The sequence below is a fragment of the Peromyscus eremicus genome, chromosome 10 (genome assembly GCF_949786415.1).
Source record: "Peromyscus eremicus chromosome 10, PerEre_H2_v1, whole genome shotgun sequence".
Lineage (NCBI taxonomy): Eukaryota > Metazoa > Chordata > Mammalia > Rodentia > Cricetidae > Peromyscus > Peromyscus eremicus.
The window spans coordinates 26,990,096-27,007,953 of NC_081426.1; the positions used below are offsets into that span (position 1 = coordinate 26,990,096).

At 54.8% G+C, this 17,858-nt stretch overlaps 2 protein-coding genes across 14 annotated transcripts in view; one reads left to right on the forward strand and one right to left on the reverse strand.

The window, feature by feature from the left end:
• Sfi1 (SFI1 centrin binding protein) overlaps positions 1-4,892 on the forward strand; it is a 61,434-nt gene extending 56,542 nt beyond the window's left edge. For 3 of the 5 annotated variants that reach the window (XM_059275649.1, XM_059275653.1, XM_059275650.1), the window contains 9 exons: positions 324-398; positions 510-686; positions 754-1,013; positions 1,804-1,908; positions 2,037-2,223; positions 3,483-3,621; positions 3,732-3,810; positions 4,415-4,526; positions 4,647-4,892. In XM_059275649.1, coding sequence (XP_059131632.1) covers positions 324-398; positions 510-686; positions 754-1,013; positions 1,804-1,908; positions 2,037-2,223; positions 3,483-3,621; positions 3,732-3,810; positions 4,415-4,526; positions 4,647-4,751 — 1,239 coding nt within the window. In that variant the 3' untranslated portion in view covers positions 4,752-4,892. Of the gene's footprint in view, positions 1-323; positions 399-509; positions 687-753; positions 1,014-1,803; positions 1,909-2,036; positions 2,224-3,482; positions 3,622-3,731; positions 3,811-4,398; positions 4,527-4,646 lie in introns of all 5 variants that reach the window. The other 2 variants (XR_009381828.1, XM_059275652.1) reach the window with 2 other exon arrangements.
• The window catches only part of Pisd (phosphatidylserine decarboxylase), a 42,380-nt gene continuing 29,352 nt past the window's right edge, over positions 4,831-17,858 (reverse strand). Inside the window, exons 1-8 of one of the 9 annotated variants that reach the window (XM_059275658.1) lie at positions 15,714-15,878; positions 11,456-11,719; positions 9,687-9,852; positions 7,823-8,059; positions 7,438-7,576; positions 7,061-7,207; positions 6,634-6,794; positions 4,831-6,063 (exon numbers count right to left, since the gene is read on the reverse strand). In XM_059275658.1, the coding sequence (XP_059131641.1) occupies positions 5,839-6,063; positions 6,634-6,794; positions 7,061-7,207; positions 7,438-7,576; positions 7,823-8,059; positions 9,687-9,852; positions 11,456-11,508 (1,128 nt within the window). In that variant the 5' untranslated portion in view covers positions 11,509-11,719; positions 15,714-15,878 and the 3' untranslated portion in view covers positions 4,831-5,838. The other 8 variants (XM_059275656.1, XM_059275657.1, XM_059275659.1 and 5 more) reach the window with 8 other exon arrangements.

Genomic DNA, 17,858 nt, shown 5'->3' on the forward strand with positions numbered 1-17,858 from the left:
AACCCGGCCCCATGGCAGTCCTCCGTGCTCCCGGCCCCATGGCAGTCCTCTGTGCTCCCGGCCCCATGGCAGTCCTCCGTGAACCCTATTGGCTCCTTCCATTCACCCCTTGTGATTGCTCTTTACAGTCCCCCTTTTCTACTGTCACTTTTTCAGTCCATAGACCGTGAACGTGTTGATATCTCAAGGTCAGGATGAGGCCAGGGCCTGAACCCCTCCCAGTAGAAGGAGGGTAGATGCTTTAGCTAGAGACTGGCGAGCGGGGAGTGACCACGGCCATGTTGCCTGTGCATTCCTCTGAATAACCGTCCTCTGGCCGACAGCTGGCAGCCAGGAAGCAAGAGCAGTGGAGTACAGCCCGGGCCCTGTGGTTCTGGGCCTTCTCACTACAGGCAAAGGTAATGTTCTACAGCTTCCTGCTTACTCCTGTCTTCAGGGCAGCTCTGTGGGCTGGGGCATGGGAGCCAGATGGAAGGCTGAGCCTCCTCTCTCGCTGTCTCTTCTACCAGGTGTGGACTGCGTGGCTGGGCTTCGTACTTGAGAGGAGGAGGAAGAAGGCCCGGCTGGAGCAAGCTGTGCAGGTCTACCACCAGCAGCTGCTGCAGGAGGGGGTCACGCGGCTTCTGCGCTTTGCCGCCGGTGGGAAGGCCTCCCGGCAGCAACTCCAGGCCCAGCAGCAGCTCCAGGTAAGCCAGGGCTGCTGGTGAGGAGCTGGCAGGGCAGGGCAGGACCTGATGAGAAGTTGTGTTGCAGGCAGCCCACAGCCTCCACTGTGCAGTCCGCCGCTGTGCTGAGCTCTGGAAAAGGAAGGCGCTTGGTCCGGGCAGGGCGGCTCAGCCACCAGCACCCGGCACATTCAGCAGGAGAGTGACATTTAAGGATTCCTTTCTCTCCGGAGTTGCTGCTGAGGCTGAGGATGCCACCCTGGAGACCAAGAAGTTGCGAGCTCCTCCATCTCAGGGCATCCTGGGCAGCTTGGCAGTAGCTGCTGGGGAGCCCTGCCTCCTAGAGCTGTGAGTGGCCTGTGCCTCACCTCTGCCTCTAGTCCTAGAGCCGAAACGGGGAGTATGCATGAGGGACAGACAGCCCTGGGAAGGGCAAGATGAGATTGCCACAGCCTCATCACATCAGAGCTGCTCAGAGGCCTCACCCCGTCAGGCTATCCTTCCCAGGGCATTGGGGAGGCAGTGGAATTTACCAACTTTGTGACTCATCAGAAATGAGACTGTTGTCCCTTCCCCTGTGACATCTGCTTCTCCCTGCTTTATGATACTCAACAGACGGTCAAGCCCTCATGCCTTGCCTAGCCTGCAGCCTCTCTCCTTCCCCCAGAAGCCCCAGTTTTTGTGGGTACCTGTTCTTTTCCCCACCCCCTTGGATGGCTTCTCGCAGCCCTATGCACACACCCTTGCCGAGGCAGCTGCCATTCCCGGAGTAACCAGCATGAGTCTCAGAACTCATGGTGGGTAGAGTGTACCGGGCCACCGTCCCTGCTCTGTTCCTTCATTCCTAACCTTGGCAGAACCCTGAATGCCTCAGAGGCTGCTCCCTTCTGATATGGACAGGGCATCATATTGTCAGCTTGCTGTGCAGGTCAAAAGAAAGAGGTGCAGCTCTAGCACCCGTGGATCAGGTTGACTGTCTAGGCTCAGGCCTACCCCACACACAGTGGCCCTCAGCCAGAGCCTTGCTTTGCCTGGCCTTCAGTCTGCCTCTAAAATGGCAAGGATTGAACCTTAGAGAGATCTCAGGTCCATTACCCTCAGAACTAGTCAGTCCAAGGAACAGACTGTCTCTCTCCAGCAGTGAGGCCCGCTCATCACGGAAACAGCCACGACGTCCATCCTTCCTGCTGGAGCATTTGTGGAGCCAGAGGTCCCCAGGCTGGTGCACCCTCAGGGAGCAGCAGTAAGTTAAGTGGTTGTGAGTCCTCAAAGGCACTGGCAATTTGTCTGGGGCCTATATTGGATGTGTGGCCTCTTTAATCCAGAGAAAGGTTCCACAGTGTGACCAGCTCCTGCCTTCCTTCCACTCAGGTTGGAGAAGCCTCTGGAAAAGGGTCAAAGCATGGCTCCGCCAGGAGGCCTTTCCCTGATGAGGCCCTTCCCACCTGTGGTTCTGCCGAATGCCCCTGGTTTGAAGCTGCCCCCTCCAGCAAGTCCAGGCCTGGATCTGTTGCCTCCTTCTTCCTTCATGCCCCGTGGGGTGGGAGACACCGCCAGGGTGAGTCCTCCACTGGACCTGTCATTGGCTCTCTTCCCGAATCCTTCCTCCAACCCTTGTTAGGATTCTTTCTTGGTCACTCGACAAACTTGGGTGCCCTGCACACCAGGCCTAAAACACAGCAGTGGCCAGTCTCTTAACACCCCAGCCCTTGAGAAATGTCCTGTGGTGGGACAACCAGAGAACCTTACAGGCAGACTCTGAGCAAGGCTTGGGGGACAGGTGGGCTGTGGAAGCTTGAGTAGGAAGAGGAAGAAATTGAGGGGCTGTTCCAGGGCACCACATCTGGCCTGGAGCATGAACTCAGCACCAAGTAGAGGGCAACCAAGAAGACATGCTAGTGCTGATTGGCTCCTACCGTTGGGTGACAGGTGGTTGGGGACAGTGAGGCAGGACTTGCTGTGGAGAGGGAAGAAAAGGAATCCAGGAACACTTAGGGAAGAATTCTTTGACTAAAAGGAAACGGGTGGGGCCCAGTGTCTGGTGAGGCAGTTGGTCACTCTTTATCAGGAGAGAGAGAGAGAGAGAGAGCACTCAGTGGGTCTCCAAGGCTGTGAGTGTCTCCAGTGCAGGGCAAAGGTGTCACCTGAAGAGCACAGAGGACAGAAGGTCCTGGGCACAGGTAGCCAGGCTGTGAGAGCCCAAGGGTGTGCTCCTGAAACAGGTACTGAGTCAGCTCCTAAGAAGTTGGTGCTGCCTGGGGAGGGAGGGTGGAGACAGGAAGAGGCAGTTTCTGGGGATGAGTGGCTGGTAACAGAAGCGACACACCTAATCCCAGCACTTAGGAGGTAGAGGCAGGACAGAGCTCAGAGTCAGCCTAGGCTATACAGCAAGATTCATCTGTGTCAGTAAATAAGTCAACAAAAACTTAAAAAATGGTAGCATGTCTACTCTTCACAGAAGACTTGGGGCGCAGGAGTGTTGGGTTGGGAGAGCTGCCGTGGACTCCCCTTCCCCACTGAGGCCAAGCTTAGTTTGCTAGCTGAGCGTCGTGGGGTGAAAGGCTGGGGAAAGGCAGAAACTGTCTGTTCCTGGGGCAGCACTAAAAGTCCCCTGACACATGGGTGGCACTCAACAGTGGAGATTGCCTGTGGGATGTCCCCGTGTGTCACCCTCCAAAACAGGCAGAGCAGGGCTTTGTGTGCTGGCCAGTCATCCTGTCACTGCAAGGCACTGTGGGCAATGAATGGGGGACAGGACTCACTTGCCAGGGTCCCCACAGCTTCATTGCTCAGCATCCACCCTTTCTTCTTCTTCAGGTGTCAGCAGAGCCCACCATCCCTGGACCTCAACCTCTGGCATGCCCAGCCCTAACCAGGGGCCCTCAGCCCCATCTTTTCCTCCCTGAGGATTTCACAAGCACCAGGATTGGGCCTGGCTATGGCTCCGAGGCTACAGGTGAATAGGTCAGGGCACTGGGGCCACCCTTCCACCAAAGCCTGCCAGTCTCTTTGGTGGTTCTAAAGAGGGCGGTGGGCAAAGTCAGACTTATCTTCCCATTGCTGCAGGCCACACCGAGCTTGAGGCTGAGCTGGAGGAGATCCAGCAGCAGTTACAGCACTACCAGAGCACCAAGCAGAACCTTCGGTGAGCCGCCCTGGGACCTGCCCATGTAAATAGCTGTGGCTTGGAAAGGCAGGGGTTCTACTTCCCCCAGCAGGTGCTGGGGAACCCCTCTGTGTGTGTGACTCACTCCAGGGGCTTGGGGTGAGTGTCCTGGGTCACCTTTATCCCCTCCAATGTTGGCCTCACGTAGGGTTGGAAGCTCTGCCTTCCATTTGGAGGATATGTAAAGCTAAGCAAGACTTGCTTATTCTGTTACCCACCCAACAACCATGACTGTAATACTGACAAGGCACAGACAGCACAAGCCTGGGTCCTAGCTACACCCAGTGCTCTGGGGACTGATAACATACAGCAGCTTTCAGAGAAAGGAGGGAAAAAGTCTGGTCCCCTAGAAAGGACAGGAAGAGTAGTTTTCACATGGGCCCACCCGAGTTGCCGTTTGCTGGGGAAGACAGAAGAGCATTGCTCTCCTCAGCCATTGCTGGCAGCCTGAGCAGGGCCCTTCCACACTGTGTCTGTCCCAGCCCTTCAGTATTAGCCAATATGCCTCTTCAATCCAGAAAGGGCTCCCTGGAGGCTATGCCAAGAAGTCAGCCTGATAGGCAGCAGGTGTTCCCATCCCCAGGTCATGCCAACGACAAGCCAACAGCCTGCGTAGGTGGCTGGAGCTAAGCCAGGAGGAGCCCAGGCCTGAGGACCAGGATGTAGAACAGCAAGTGAAAAAAGAGCTAGAGGAGGTAAGCCCCGGGTCAGCCCAGGTCAGCCCCGGGTCAGCCCCGGGTCAGCCCTGGGTCAGCCCAGGTCAGCCCCTGGGCTGTGCGACCTTTCAGCTTGCCTTGTCCCACCCTTGCCCCCAGGTGGAACTACAGATCCAGCAGCTGGCAGAGGAACTCCAGGCCCAGCGTCAGCCCATCCGTACATGCATGGCTCGTGTTCAGGCCCTGAGACAGGCTCTGTGCTAGTGGGCTTGCCTCTGGGGGCAGGTGCTGTCCTTCCCCAGGCCATAGACACCCACCCTCCTTCAATAACAGAATACAAAGCTACAATGGTTTAGGGTTTTTATTTCAAAATGTCTGGCAATTAAATGTTACTGTTCAGAAGTCTCCTACTTTTCATACAAAATACTGTATTACTGATACAGTTTAAAAAGTTCAGTGATTTCTCCTACAGGAGAAATTCATGGCATCTCCAAGATCAACATGAAATCTGGCCTTGTCCTTCCCACTGGGTTCCCCATGGTCTGCATACCTGGCAGCCACCTGGAACAGGATTTCTAGGCACTGACCACTGTACCCTCTGCCTCCAACAACCCCTAGACCAATAGCAGCGTGTCTCCTACTTCCCACAGGCTGGGCCTCCACCTCCCCTTCACTCTGGACACTGCCAGGCAAGTCAGTAATTGGTTTTGCCTACTGGCAAAGGGACTCAGCCAGCTTTAGAAGGTCAGACCTTGGGGCCTACAAAGGTCTACATCATTAGTCAATGCCCTCAGAAGACAATGGCAGAGTTTAGGTCAACGCATTCAGCAACACATAGATGATTTTACTTTTCCAGCAAGCAGGGGGGTGGATTTGGGAACAGAAAGCAGTTGTGAAGGCCATGTGGCCTGCTCTAAGAAGAGGGTAGATCCACAGTCTGTGCCAAGGATGCACCTCACCCTGTGCTCAGGGAGGGAGGCAGAGAAGCTAAGGCAGAAGAACAGAGGGCTGACAGAGGCGGCCCTGAGACAGGTGTGGGGTGCAGCTTGAGGGTGTGGTAGCACATAACCGTTCTCACAGTACTCAGGAGATGGAGGGTCTCCAACTTACACAAAATTTTAAAAAACCTCTCCAAGTGATTCTGAGGTCAAATCATACCCACGCTCTGTAAAGGGGGTCTAGGTCCTGACAGATTCCAAACCTCTCCGCTGCACCTCTGGACAGGCAAGAACAGATCACTCAGGTCCTACCAGGTCAGCCCCACAGTGTCTCTCAACCGGACAGCCTGGGGTGCCTCTGAAGACCTCATGCTCCTGTGTGGAAAGATCCCTTGGCAGCGCAACCAGGAAGACTAGAGGGAGCCCAGCGCTTCCCCAAAGCGGATCTTCTGCCCTGCCTTCAGCCTGAAGTTGAAGTCCTTGGGGGCCTCAAAGATGAGCACGATAGTGGAGCCCAAGTTAAACTCGCCCAGGTGCTCGCCTTTGCGCATGGGCACACCCTCCTTGTTGGCATGTGTTACAAAGCTCAAGTCATTGTAGGAACCCTTGCTGTATCTGGGGCTGTTCGTCTGCAGGTCCTAGGGGCAAGAAGGAAAGGGTTAATTAGCCTTGTTGCCTATCCTCAACCCTGCCCAGCTCAGGAAAGGTAACAAGGACAGCATCTCAGGGCAAAAGGCTGTCACCAGTCACCAGTCCCAACATCTGACAAGGCTGGGGTTGGGGGGCGTGGACAGACCCAACTCTGGTCCAAGCATAAATGGTGCCAGGCTAGCAGCAGCCGCAGTCACAACACCTAGAAAGGCAGCCTGGGGAGGGTGCCAGGTTCCCCTTCTAAGCCAGTTCCGCCCGTCTGCATGCTCCACCTTTGCCTCGGAGCCTGGCTCCTGGCAGACAGAGGCAGCGTATTGGAGTGAGGTTGGGTCTCTCACCTCTCCAGCCATCTCCAGGCAGGTGAACGGCAACAGAGAGACGGAAGCTAAGAGGCTGAGCTGGCACAGGTGCGTAAACAGAGCTGCTGCTCAGCAGAGCCAGGCCTGGCCAGAGCTGGAACGCCCCTCCCCACCACAAAATTGAGAAGCCGCAGAGATCTGGCTGCACAGCAAATGGAATGGCTGGACCCAAGAGGTTGGCCTGTGGGCTCTGCTCACTCTGTCAAAGTAGATGCGGATCGAGCCCACGTTGGTGGCACCCACTGCCGTCAACGAGAAGAACCCATGTTTCCAGTCCCCGGTCAGGACCACACGCTCATTGTGACAGAAGAGTTCTTTGATCCATCGGGCCATGCCAGGGTTCACTGACATCAAGGAACCTAAGGAGATAGGAAAACAAGCTACTTCCTGCTCAGAGCCTGGTGTGTGCATGCCAGAGTGGCCTAAAAGCCACAGGGACTCAGGCTAAGTGTTGTTTAAATTCCAAGCAGGACCCAGACACTCTTGCCTATAGCCAGCCAGCCTCAAGTGGTCATCTCCTGGCCTTGACAACACCAGCCTAGAGCCCAATCCTCTCAAGACAAGAGGCCAGGGGCCTCTAATGTCCAGAGAGGCAGCTCTCACCCTCAGCCAGCCCTGGGCCTACCTGGGAAGTGGCGCCGATGTGAGACAGTCCAGTCAGTGGGGGAGTGGAAACAGTGGTAGTCTCCGGGGGCCAGGTAGATGACACAGTGGTAGAGCTCATTCCCTTCGCGGGTGACCAGCTGGTTCCTGAAGGACTCATGGGAGGAGGCTGTGGGGTGGGGCAGAGAGAAGCCTGGCTCTTTGACAAGCTCCAGGTACCGTTCACCCCACAGTGCAACCTGGCCATGGCCTGCATGTAGCCTAGCTGGAGGCTCCAGTGTCTGCATACTAGCCTGCTGCCCCAAAGCCTCCCAGCCTTTGAGTTCCCTTGGCCCCTTATGCCCTTTGTTAGCCTCTGATGTCCACCCCAGCTCCAACCCCAACGAAGCAGTGACCCACCTGGAGGGAAGGGCAGGTCCTCTGCACAGGCTCGAGGGCCCAGGAATGACTCCAGGGAGTAGGTTACGCCCTTTACCTGCTCCACCTCACAGTTCTTCACCTGCCCAAAGGTGAGGATCTTGCCATCTGATGGGCTGATCTGGAGGGGACAGAGAGGCTTGATACTAAGGGGAAGGAGTTAGTCCTCACCTTCAGTGGCTCCCTGAACTCCACCGCCTGCCAAGCACCTAGGGATCCCCAGTTTAGGACATGCTGACACTGGGGGACTACAGCACATGAGGGAGCATCCCAGAGGGCCTCAGCCAATGTGGGGCTGCTGAGCCTGGCTTAAAAGCAGACAAGGAGTTCATTTCCTAATGAGAGACAAGGGCCAGCCGGGCCTTACCACACTGTGCAAGCCACAGACAGGCCGGACCTGAGGCTTCAGCTTACGCCGGAAGAACTCGCTGAGGTTCCGGTAGTGTTGCAGGTCCTCCACAGCAGCCTCCGTCATGTTTACCCCAAAGGTCCAGATGTACAGGCTGTAGACCGGCCTCCGCAGCCAGGAAGGAAGTTCCACCTGGTTCAGGCGACCCCAGGCACGTGACAGCAAACGCGTTGGCACCGACTTGTACAGGGCCACCTGCAGGCCACAGTGCAGGAGGCTGAGTTGGTCACAAACTGAGAGCTGTCACACACTCCTCCCCCACTCCCCCCACCGTGTGTGTGTGTGTGTGTGTGTGTATATATATGTATATATATATATATATATATATATATATATATATATATATATATATATATATATAGAGAGAGAGAGAGAGAGAGAGAGAGAGAGAGAGAGAGAGAGAGAGAACACACCTAGAGAAGCCACCACAAAAGCTCAAGTGTTCAGGCTGGTTTGTGATGTGGCTGTTTCTCAGAAGGAACCAGACTGTGCTCACCAATACTCAAACAAGGGCTGGATATGCATACAGCCTGGACCATTTTTTTGCTATTTCATGCAAAGGTCAAAGAGCAGCTGCTTTAGTCCCAGAGGTGGAGACTGGACCAAACTGTCTTCTTTTTTCAAATTTATTTATTTTTATTTTATGTTTATGTGTGAGAGTGCCAAATCTTGGAGTTAAAGTTGTGAGCTGCCATGTGGGGGCTGGGATTTGAACCTGAGTCCTTGGGGAACCTGCTGAGCCATCTTTTCAGCCCCCTGTCTTGGTTCTTGAAGATGGGAGGTAGTGGACAGAAATGGAGCTGATACAAGCCTAAAAGACTATCAGGAGGCATGCTACCCTCGTCCTAGCTCACTGTCCATATTCTATACTACTCAAGAAGGCACCTGGAGATTCCCAAGAGCAAGGGGCGGGTATATAGTCCAGAGCATCCTCTTCATAGGAAGCAAGGACGGTGTTCTCACTCCCAGACCTGCAACATCACCTTGCCACATCTGCACCTGAGCAAGCCCATGGGCTCTCAAAAGGCAGGAGGAGGCTTCTCTTTGAAAACTTGCTGCTATCCCTCTAGTATGGAGCACCAAGAGACAAGTGGCGGGCCCACTGTTGGGCCAGATGGTCCTGCAGAACTCTTGAGCTGCTGCTGCTGCCACTGCTGTGTGTCTGAACACAGAGCACCAACGCCCTTAAAAGTGAAGTCATTTCAACTTTGAACAGTCCTTCCCCATACTAGTGTCTCCTGGCTGATGCTCAGCCACTTGGACAGAGAGCAACACCATCATGTGGCTCCAGGCTACACTAGTGTCTAGTATACTCTCGGGTTTTTGCGATGCCTACCTAGACTACCAGTGATCAAGAAACAGGGCCTCCTTCGTGGGGTCAGCCTGTAAAGAAACTGAGAGCAAGACAGCCCTCCAGGCGTATGCTGGCCAGGTCCTGCCCAGGGCAGCCCTCTGTGCAGTCCTGAGCTTCTCAAGCATGTATTCAAATTTACAGGCCCAGTCTAGTGCAGCCTTCCTAAACTGCCTGCTGGGTCCAGATTTTACTTGAATTTTTCTTACAATCACCTCTCTGCTTGCTTCCGCCTGTAAGAGTGACATCATTTTCTGATTGACCAATGTGTAAGTTCCTCCTGAAACCAGTGCTCCCAATGACACCAGTGAAGCTGTAGACTGTCTCATGGTCCCCATCAAACACCCTTCTCACACAGATCTACCCGAGAGTGCAGCCACTGCTTCTACTTCCGAAAACTTGTTTCTTCCTCCGTCTTCCCTGTAGGCCTGTCTAGGGAGGGCCATGGCCAAGAGGCCTGTTCACACTTACCCTGCTCACGGGCCTCCATCCCACCCGGCTGAGGGGCCTGAGGGCACCGAAGGGCAGGAGGTAGTAGAGAATGGTCAGGGGCCAGGAGCGCAGTTTCAGAGCAGGTCTGGACATGCAGCTAAGCTGGCCTAGCCTCCGCCGTAGGGCCAGCTGGGGGAAGTACAACCTGCAGGACACATGTTCACACATGGCCTGGGTCAGTGCCTGAGTCTAAGAGAAACTGAGGAGCAAGCCCCTCAGCCAATGCCATTCCTGCTCCCTCACTCCTCCCCCCACCCCCCACCCCCAGCAAGCTGCCTCTCCAATGCAGCCAAACGGTTCCAGCAGGCATTCCAACCAAGCCCTGGTTCTGAGTCGGGGACCTGGCTGCCTGACTTGTGGGCTCACTTCCCAGTGTCTCCCACCTGCCAGCTGACTGGGTGGCAACAGGACAGAGGTAGTCCAGGCCCACCTCCTGGATACTCTAAGGTAGAGCCCCCTCCAAGTACTGCAGCAGCCCCAGCAGAGGCCTTGGGGGCCTGGAGAATCTGCCTTATACCTGCAGCCTCCCATGCTAAGGAGGGTTGGGACCGAAGGATAGTTCTGTCCTGACAAGGTGTCAGAAAGACTGAGTCTAACCGAAGCAGGGCATAAGACTGAAGTGCCATGAGCCTAGCCAGCTGGACCTCACAACTGTGGCGCCTGGACAACCTTAGGATCTTTTGCTTCCTCTTTTGCTAAATGATAGGACATAGCTGTGGCTCCATCTGCCTGTGTCTGTGGGTCAGGCTCTCTAAACCTCACCACAGAGTTAGGAGGAGGACCACCACCTAGTTCCAAAGCCTCCTCCTACGCTGTGAGAGTCACATGTGTGCCCATGGGGTCCACCCGTTTGACAAGTTCATTGTTTTCTATACAGCCAGCTTTGCAAAGGCACAGAGGCCTTTGCCCTGTAACCTCGGCTTCCTGAATGCAACTAAGTTCTGTCACACTCAGGTCCTAGAAAATACTCCTGAGGCCTCAATATAGCCATCGTGAGACCATACTGCCATCCACTCTGAGAGTGTCCCCAGGCATTCAGATTCTTGATTGAAAAATCACATTTGATTAAACAAGCTAAGGCTGCCATCTGCAACTGTGCTTGCTCTCAAGAGAAGCCGAGTCCTCTGTCTCCCAGAAACTGAGCAAACCAAGGAACAAAAGGAGATTTCAGCCGATAACGGGGGTGCATGCCTGGCAGTCCATCAGTGATGGCAGAGGAGGGCTGAGCCTAAGCTCCCAGTGCTAAAGCCACAGCACCGCAACTGTCCTGCATTCATTTTCTCTTCCACTCCACCCCACTATGTTTTCAAAACAGAAGGAGGTGGCAGGGACCAAGCAAAGACAAATCTCTGTTCCCCTGCGGGCTGCCCCGCCCAAGTCACTGCAGAAGAGAGGAGACCAATCCCAAAATGCTGGGCAGGGGAGGCTGGTCCTCTCCCAAGTGTAGGAAGCAGGGGTCGGGTGGTAGGAGGGGGCCTGGGTGCCCTTGCTAAGGACCAAGACATAGGGCAGAAGCCCATTCCTGTCTCCCCCCACTGGGCCCTCCTCCCAGCCAGAACCACAGGTACCTGAAGTGGGCTCTCCTACTCGGGGCACTCGGACCCCCTCTCCAGGCCCCTCCAGCCGAGGGGGTCACTCCCAGACCTCCTACTGCCACGTCCACATGAGAGCCACTAGCCTTGACCTCTGACCTTCCTGAGATAGTGCCGGGGTACAGTAGGGTTAGGTCTCGATGGGCAGCATCTCACCATTTCGCTGCTGCTTGGAGCTCTGGTCCTTGCGGCTTCTCTGACTGACACATTGTGGTAGGCACAGGGAGGGTGTCGTGAGCCTCCACAAGAGTGCGCTCGCTGGCTGGCTTGCTCACTCACTCGCCTTTGTTTTTCTCCTTTCTCCCCTTCCCCCTCGCCAGAGGCATCCAGTGTGGTTGGTCACTGCTCCGTCGCTGGTGGCAATGCTTCTAGTCCAGTCACTCTTGGCTCACAGGCCCAGGTTAGAGGACCCCACAGCTACTGCAAACAGACAGGCACCAGTCACACAGGCTCGGACCTGTGGTCAGGTCACCTGCTCAGGCTTCGCCGCCAGGGCACAAGCCCCTGGACTGCGCCAGCACTATCACCCAGGTTTGGTCACCTGTCTCGTCCCTGCCAGCTGTCCAGTGCAATTCTGCCTGCTCTGCTGGGGGCAGCAGATGGGCAAAGCTCTGGGGCTGTCTGCTCCAGCCGGCCCTGGTAGAGGTGACCAGACACTGCCACGACTTCTCGGCGCCACTGGGTTCCAAAAGCACAAGGTGGGAATCTGAGCCCTGTGCTCCAGGCTGAAGGCCCCTCCCTCAGAGGACCTGACCCATTTTCCATTCAGGTTACAAAGTAGCATCTGAGGAATGACTGAGGGGCAGCCAGCCAGGACGTCCAGGCAAGGCATCATGGTGCGTAATCCCTCCTGGCCTTGGAGCCTCTGGTACCTGGCTCTGTGTAGTCCAGCTGTCTTCGCAAACTCTAACACCTGGGCTACGGCAGGGAAAACCAGCATGGGGTTGGGCAGCAGCCAGCACTGAAGCCCAAATCTTCCTATCCCGCTTTTCAATCTTGCTTCCAAAAAGCACTTTGGCTAGTCCATTCCCGGGCAATCTTCAGGGCCCACCCCCTGCTCACAGCCTCCCCACTGGACAGATAATAGGGAGAAAAGAGCAAGCATTCCACAAATGTGGCTATCTCAGGCCAAAGCAATTAGGGCCTCAAGGTCCTGGGGAGGATGGGAGCTCACAGGGGCTAACTGGAAGCCCATCCACCTGCTCTCCAGCCTCAATCACAGCCCTGGAAGGAGTCAGGCACCCTCACCGCCTGCAGATGAAGAAATGCTGGCCTCAAGAGTTACTGCCTGTAACCTGGCGGTAGTAGCGCACGCCTTTAATCCCAGCACTAGAGAGGCAGAGGCAGGTAGATCTCTGAGTTCAAGACCAGCCAGGTTTACAGAGTGAGTTCCAGGGCATCTAAAGCTACAAAAAGAAACCCTGTCTCGAAAAACAAAAACAAACAAAAGAGTTAATGCCTGAGACAGAGACAGACTCAGGCAAGGACCAGCTAGGCAACACACAGTGACAACTCCTATCACTACCTACACAAGGCATGTGTGTGACACTGGTGAATTCATTTCAGCCAAAGAGGTAAAAATCCCAGCCTTGGCACCTGCCTGCAAAAGCCACTGAGTCCCCGGGTATGCAAACGCCTGGGTATGTACAGATTTCTCCCTGTGACCGAGGAAGTGGAGGCTTGGTCTACCCCAGCACACAAACCTCCTCTCTCAAAAGATGCCAGCACCAGATCAGTACAGGTGGGAGCCCCACTCCATCCAAGGGCCAGGGCCAGGGCCAGGCTTTCGGTTCAGCCATGCTTCTGCTTTAAGCTCTATGAGCCTTCTGCTAACTTCCCATCCGTAACAGTAAGTGTGCTCTGACCAGTCATTCTGCACTGAGTGCACACACCCACTGCCTGGCTGAACAGGCTTCATACTGGCCAGGCAAATGGGCTCCGGGGTGATGTGCCATCATGTGAGTTGAGGTCAGGTTCTCAGAGGTCTTTCCTTGATCTATAAAGTCCAGGCTGTGAAACGTGCCGAGTTCACACCCAGGATTAATGGGGAAACAAGTATGACCTGTGGGATGGGGGGACCCAGAGCCTTGGTTTCCTGTTAACGTTTCCTTACTGTCCTATCAAGTAGGATGCTCTGAACACATGAGCCTGCAAATCCAGCTCTACTAAAACATACCAGTTCTCAACCGAAACTCCTACAGAAACGTAGGCACTCTGTCCAGGCTGGGTCCTGGACAAGCTGGGTGGTCCACTGTGAGGGGATGGATGAGCAATGTGATTGTTTGTTTGTTTGTTTGGTTGGTTGGTTGGTTTTTTTTGAGACAAGGTTTCACTGTGAAACAGTTCTGGCTGTCCTGGAACTCACTCTGTAGACCAGGCTGGCCTCGAACTCACAAAGATCCGCCTGGCTCTGCCTCCCAAGTTCTGGGATTAAAGGTGTGTGCCACCACCGCCTGGCTGAGCAGTGTGTTCTTGCCTTTATCACAGTCTTCTCTTCTACACTGGAACACCTAGGTGTCAACATTTCCTAAAAACACCACACAGGGATCCCACATAGTCCCAGAGAACAGAATGAATTTAGCTCTTCCCCAAGAAAAAGGATGAGTCCTATCTATCTGTCCAGTCAAAAGCAACAAGGACGGAGACAGGCCCGCCAGGGTTCCTTCTCCCCTCCAAGCTGAGCTACTTCACAAGCAATGCCCCCATCCTCCCCACTTCACAGACCTCCAACACCCTCCGCCTGCAAAAGCCCTTGGACCTGAAGCCAGGGATCTGACCTCCTAGCCTCTGAGTGCTCAAGGCTTTGGGGGAGTCATGGGCAAGGAGGAGCCCTGAAGCAGGTGAGTGCTGACACAGTCTGGGAGGCAGACTGTAAAGCTACTACATGCCTGAGGGTCACTCACCTGCTACCTGAGAACTCAGAGGGATCTACAGTGAGCATTCATCTGACCACTACAGTCCTGAGAGCTGGTCAAGGCCCTGATAAAGCACTGTGGTTCTCCCGGCCTGTTTCTTCATGTGGAAACAAGGAAGGGTAAGCTCCTCTGCCCATTCCCTTGAGACTCAGAGCAGGGTCACAACCAAGGCCAGAACAACCTTATAACCTCAACTCCTACCTCAAGCTGGTGGCTTTCCAGCTCTCACTTCCCTTTCCAGCAAGGGAAGCACACTATGAGAAGGCAAAAGGGGGGCAACTCCGAAAGGGGAGCCCAAACTATCAGCTCCGCCTAGGGAGCAGGAAGTTTGGGCTGTGCAAGCACACGGGGACAGGAGTTAGTTCTGCAAGGACATGCTGTTCCGGGGCTCATACCCATGTCCTCCTCCATCCACCACCACTTGAGACGGAGGCAAGGACACCGGGTCCCCAGTGGAATGGAACATTCCAACTGAAGTCAACAATGGACCAGGCCAGTTAGCAGCGACAGGTGTGTGGGGGAGTGTTAAGAGGGTCGATGTGCTGTGGGGTGGGCGGCACAGGTATGCTCTGGGGTTTGTGCACACTTCCTATTCCTGACTTGGGAGGTTCTGCTTTGGGTAGGAGATGAAAAGCAGGCAGACTCTAACAAGCTCTTCCTGAACAAGAAAACTCAAAGCCCCAGCTCAGGCATCTACTGCTCACTTTCCACTTACATCCCTACCCTGGAGAGCATAGGCCAGTTGTGCCCAGCTCCCTGAGGCAGAGGACCACCTGGCAGGTGTGTCCAAGAAGGCAGCTAGCTCCTGCTCCATATTTCTAGGCTGGAAGTAGACAGAATTTCAGAAGTAGAGGACAGGAAAATGGATCCTCCCTGGGCAAACCCAGTAATTCTTCTGGGAAGTCACTAGCAAGGAAGAGGGGACGAAGAGAAGGGCTGGATGGCCTGTAATCAAGTGGCTGAGGGATGGGGTGGGAGAAAGAGAAGGACAAGTTTTCCTCAGGGAATCTTCTCTCAGACCATCTATGCATGGTACCCGGGCCCCGAGGCAGAGACGGTGTGCACTGACTCCAGCCCTCTGAAGGGGTTAGGTCTACAGGGATGCTCCCCTCTTCCCGTGGTGCCTAGGCTCCAGGCCCCAGGCAGCCCATGAGAAATGCACGCTGGGAGCCCAGGGCCCCGGTGCCTGTACTTCCCGCATCTCCCAGCATCTTGCTCACTTCCTGCCCAGTCTTTTGGGGACTAGAGAAGCTACAGGATATGGAGGAAGTGAGCTCAAGCAGCCGACTGCCTGGGGGGCAGGAGAGCAAGACAGTCGGAAGAGAGTCCTCAGTTCCCAGCTGTGAAAGAGCCAACTAGAAGGCAGCAGCAAAGTGCTAGGAGGCACTCCCACCCGGTCCTCCCACCTCAGGGACAGGGAGGGGAGAGCTCCCTGAAAAGCTTGCCTGCTGCTGCTGCAGGTCCCCTTGAGGCCTCTATCAACTCACTCACTCACTCACTCGGACAGTCCCAAGCCAGTTTCTGGGCTCTGGTCTTCAACACCTCCAGCTTTGGCTAGGTTGAGAAGCCTTAGAGTCTCAGAGCAGGCCAGGGCTCTGGTTCCTGCTCAGGGCGAGGGCAGGAGGAACACCACCAGACGCTGTTAAAGTCACCACACCCTCTGAGCGCCAGCCAAGCACAAGAAGCTCTGAGGGCCCTTTAAGAGGAGGGGCTACAACCTGGCGAAAAGAGGAAGAGGCCGGCAGGGGCCCTGGCCCCACCCAGGCATAGTCTCTAACGGCAGACCAAAGATTAGGACCCCTCTAGCAACACCAGAAAAGATGGACCCTTCCGACATTCAACACCCAGTAGAGCAGCATGGGCCCAGCACTTCCCAGAGGATGCCTCCTGGGACTTCAGGCTGCCTGAATCCTCAGCCTCTGGCTGGCTTCTGGGCTATGGTCCTCCACCAACCCTGAAAGACAGAGGCCTCATGGAGACTTGTCTTCTTCACTGGGCTGACCACAAAGTCACTTCCGGCATCCCTTTTTAACTCCAGAAGTTCTAAAGACATGGGAATCCTTACAATTTCTTCCTATACTGGATCATGAAGACACGAGGTTACCCCCTGCCAACTTCATTTGTTCCCCTCCCTTCCCCAGTCCAGCAAACCTCTGACAAAGCCCAAAGAAGAACAACAATGTGGATGGGTGAAGAAGAGGAGCTGTGAACAGGGGCCACTCACCCACAGACAGAAACCATGCAGCGCTTTCCGAGCTGGAAATATCCTGTGGGGTATGTCTTTCTAACCCACTGAAGGGGAAGGTCCCAGCCTGCATTCAGCAGACCACCCTATACCACCTATAGGGTGCCAGGCCTGCCCAGCTGGCACTCAACTAACATAAATGGAAATGAATGGGCCTAACATTTTCCAGAGAAAGTGGAAGATTACAGGGGGATCAACATTCATTCTATCAGATGAGCCTCGTTCATGTCACGAGTCAACTCAGTAGCAGCGGAGAGCCCTGGGATGGTTTAGTCTTTCCATGCTAGGCTACTGTAAAGTGTACACCTCCAGCCCCTTCTGGCCACACAGAATTTCATTCCCAAAACAACTATTGTTTGGAACAAGATGATACCCCGTGACAGGGCTTCCAAAGAGACAGGTGGGTCACAAACACTGAAAAAACACGACATTGTTCAGACACAGCCCCACACACCTGTCCTCCTCACCTGGATCAAGCCCAAGAAAGTGCCCCGTGACAAGCTCAAGGACTGTGCTGCAGCAGGGGCAAGCAGACACCTGGAGGGCTGTCCTCTGAGAGGTCCATGATATTCCATACCCATACCACACCACGAGAATGGGGACACAGTGCACACCGGCTGCCTCTACTCAGCTGGCCTGTAGTAGACACTACAGATCAGTCTCTGACTTCGCTGAGCTCCAGAAGACTTTCGACTCTTCTGGGGAAGGCTGTCTGGAGTCTGGGGGAGTGGCTCAGTAAAGTACTTGCTTCACAAGAAAGAAATCTGAGTTTGACCCCTGGGGGGCTGGACACCACATGCCTTTTCAGAAGGAAAGACCTTTGGGATTTCAAGCCATAGTTAACAGATGGATTTCTTCCTGGGGTGCCCTACCCCACCATAAGCTTAGTTCACCTCTCACAGGTCCCTGTGGGCTCACCCATTCCCCCTACTCTTCTGGGCTTCTGGCTCAGACTGCCACCTAGTGCCACTGGGAGACTCTGCAGGCTAGACCACTTAGCTGCCAGCACCCAAAGGCAAGGGATCTGGAGCCCCTTTCAGCACAGGCTAGACCCCAGGTGGATGAATTTCATGCATTCCCTGCCTGTACACTGTATAATGTCCTGTGTCAGGAGTGAAAGGTACCGGAGGGACAGGGATGGCAGGTGGTCACTGTCACCTCTTATTCCCCAGGTCCAAAGAAACAGTGAATACAGCTAGTATCTCTGAGTAGCACAAGAAGCCACAGGCAGATTCATTTTTCTATATAGACAGCTAGGAAGCCTGGGACAAGCATGAAGTGCTCTCCACACAAGATTCTCCCAGCCCTGCCCAATTCCTCTTTTTTGTTCAAAAATGTTTTTTAGGAAGCTCACTCCTTACACCATTTCTAGAAAGCCTCCTGGCCCATGCAGAGCCAT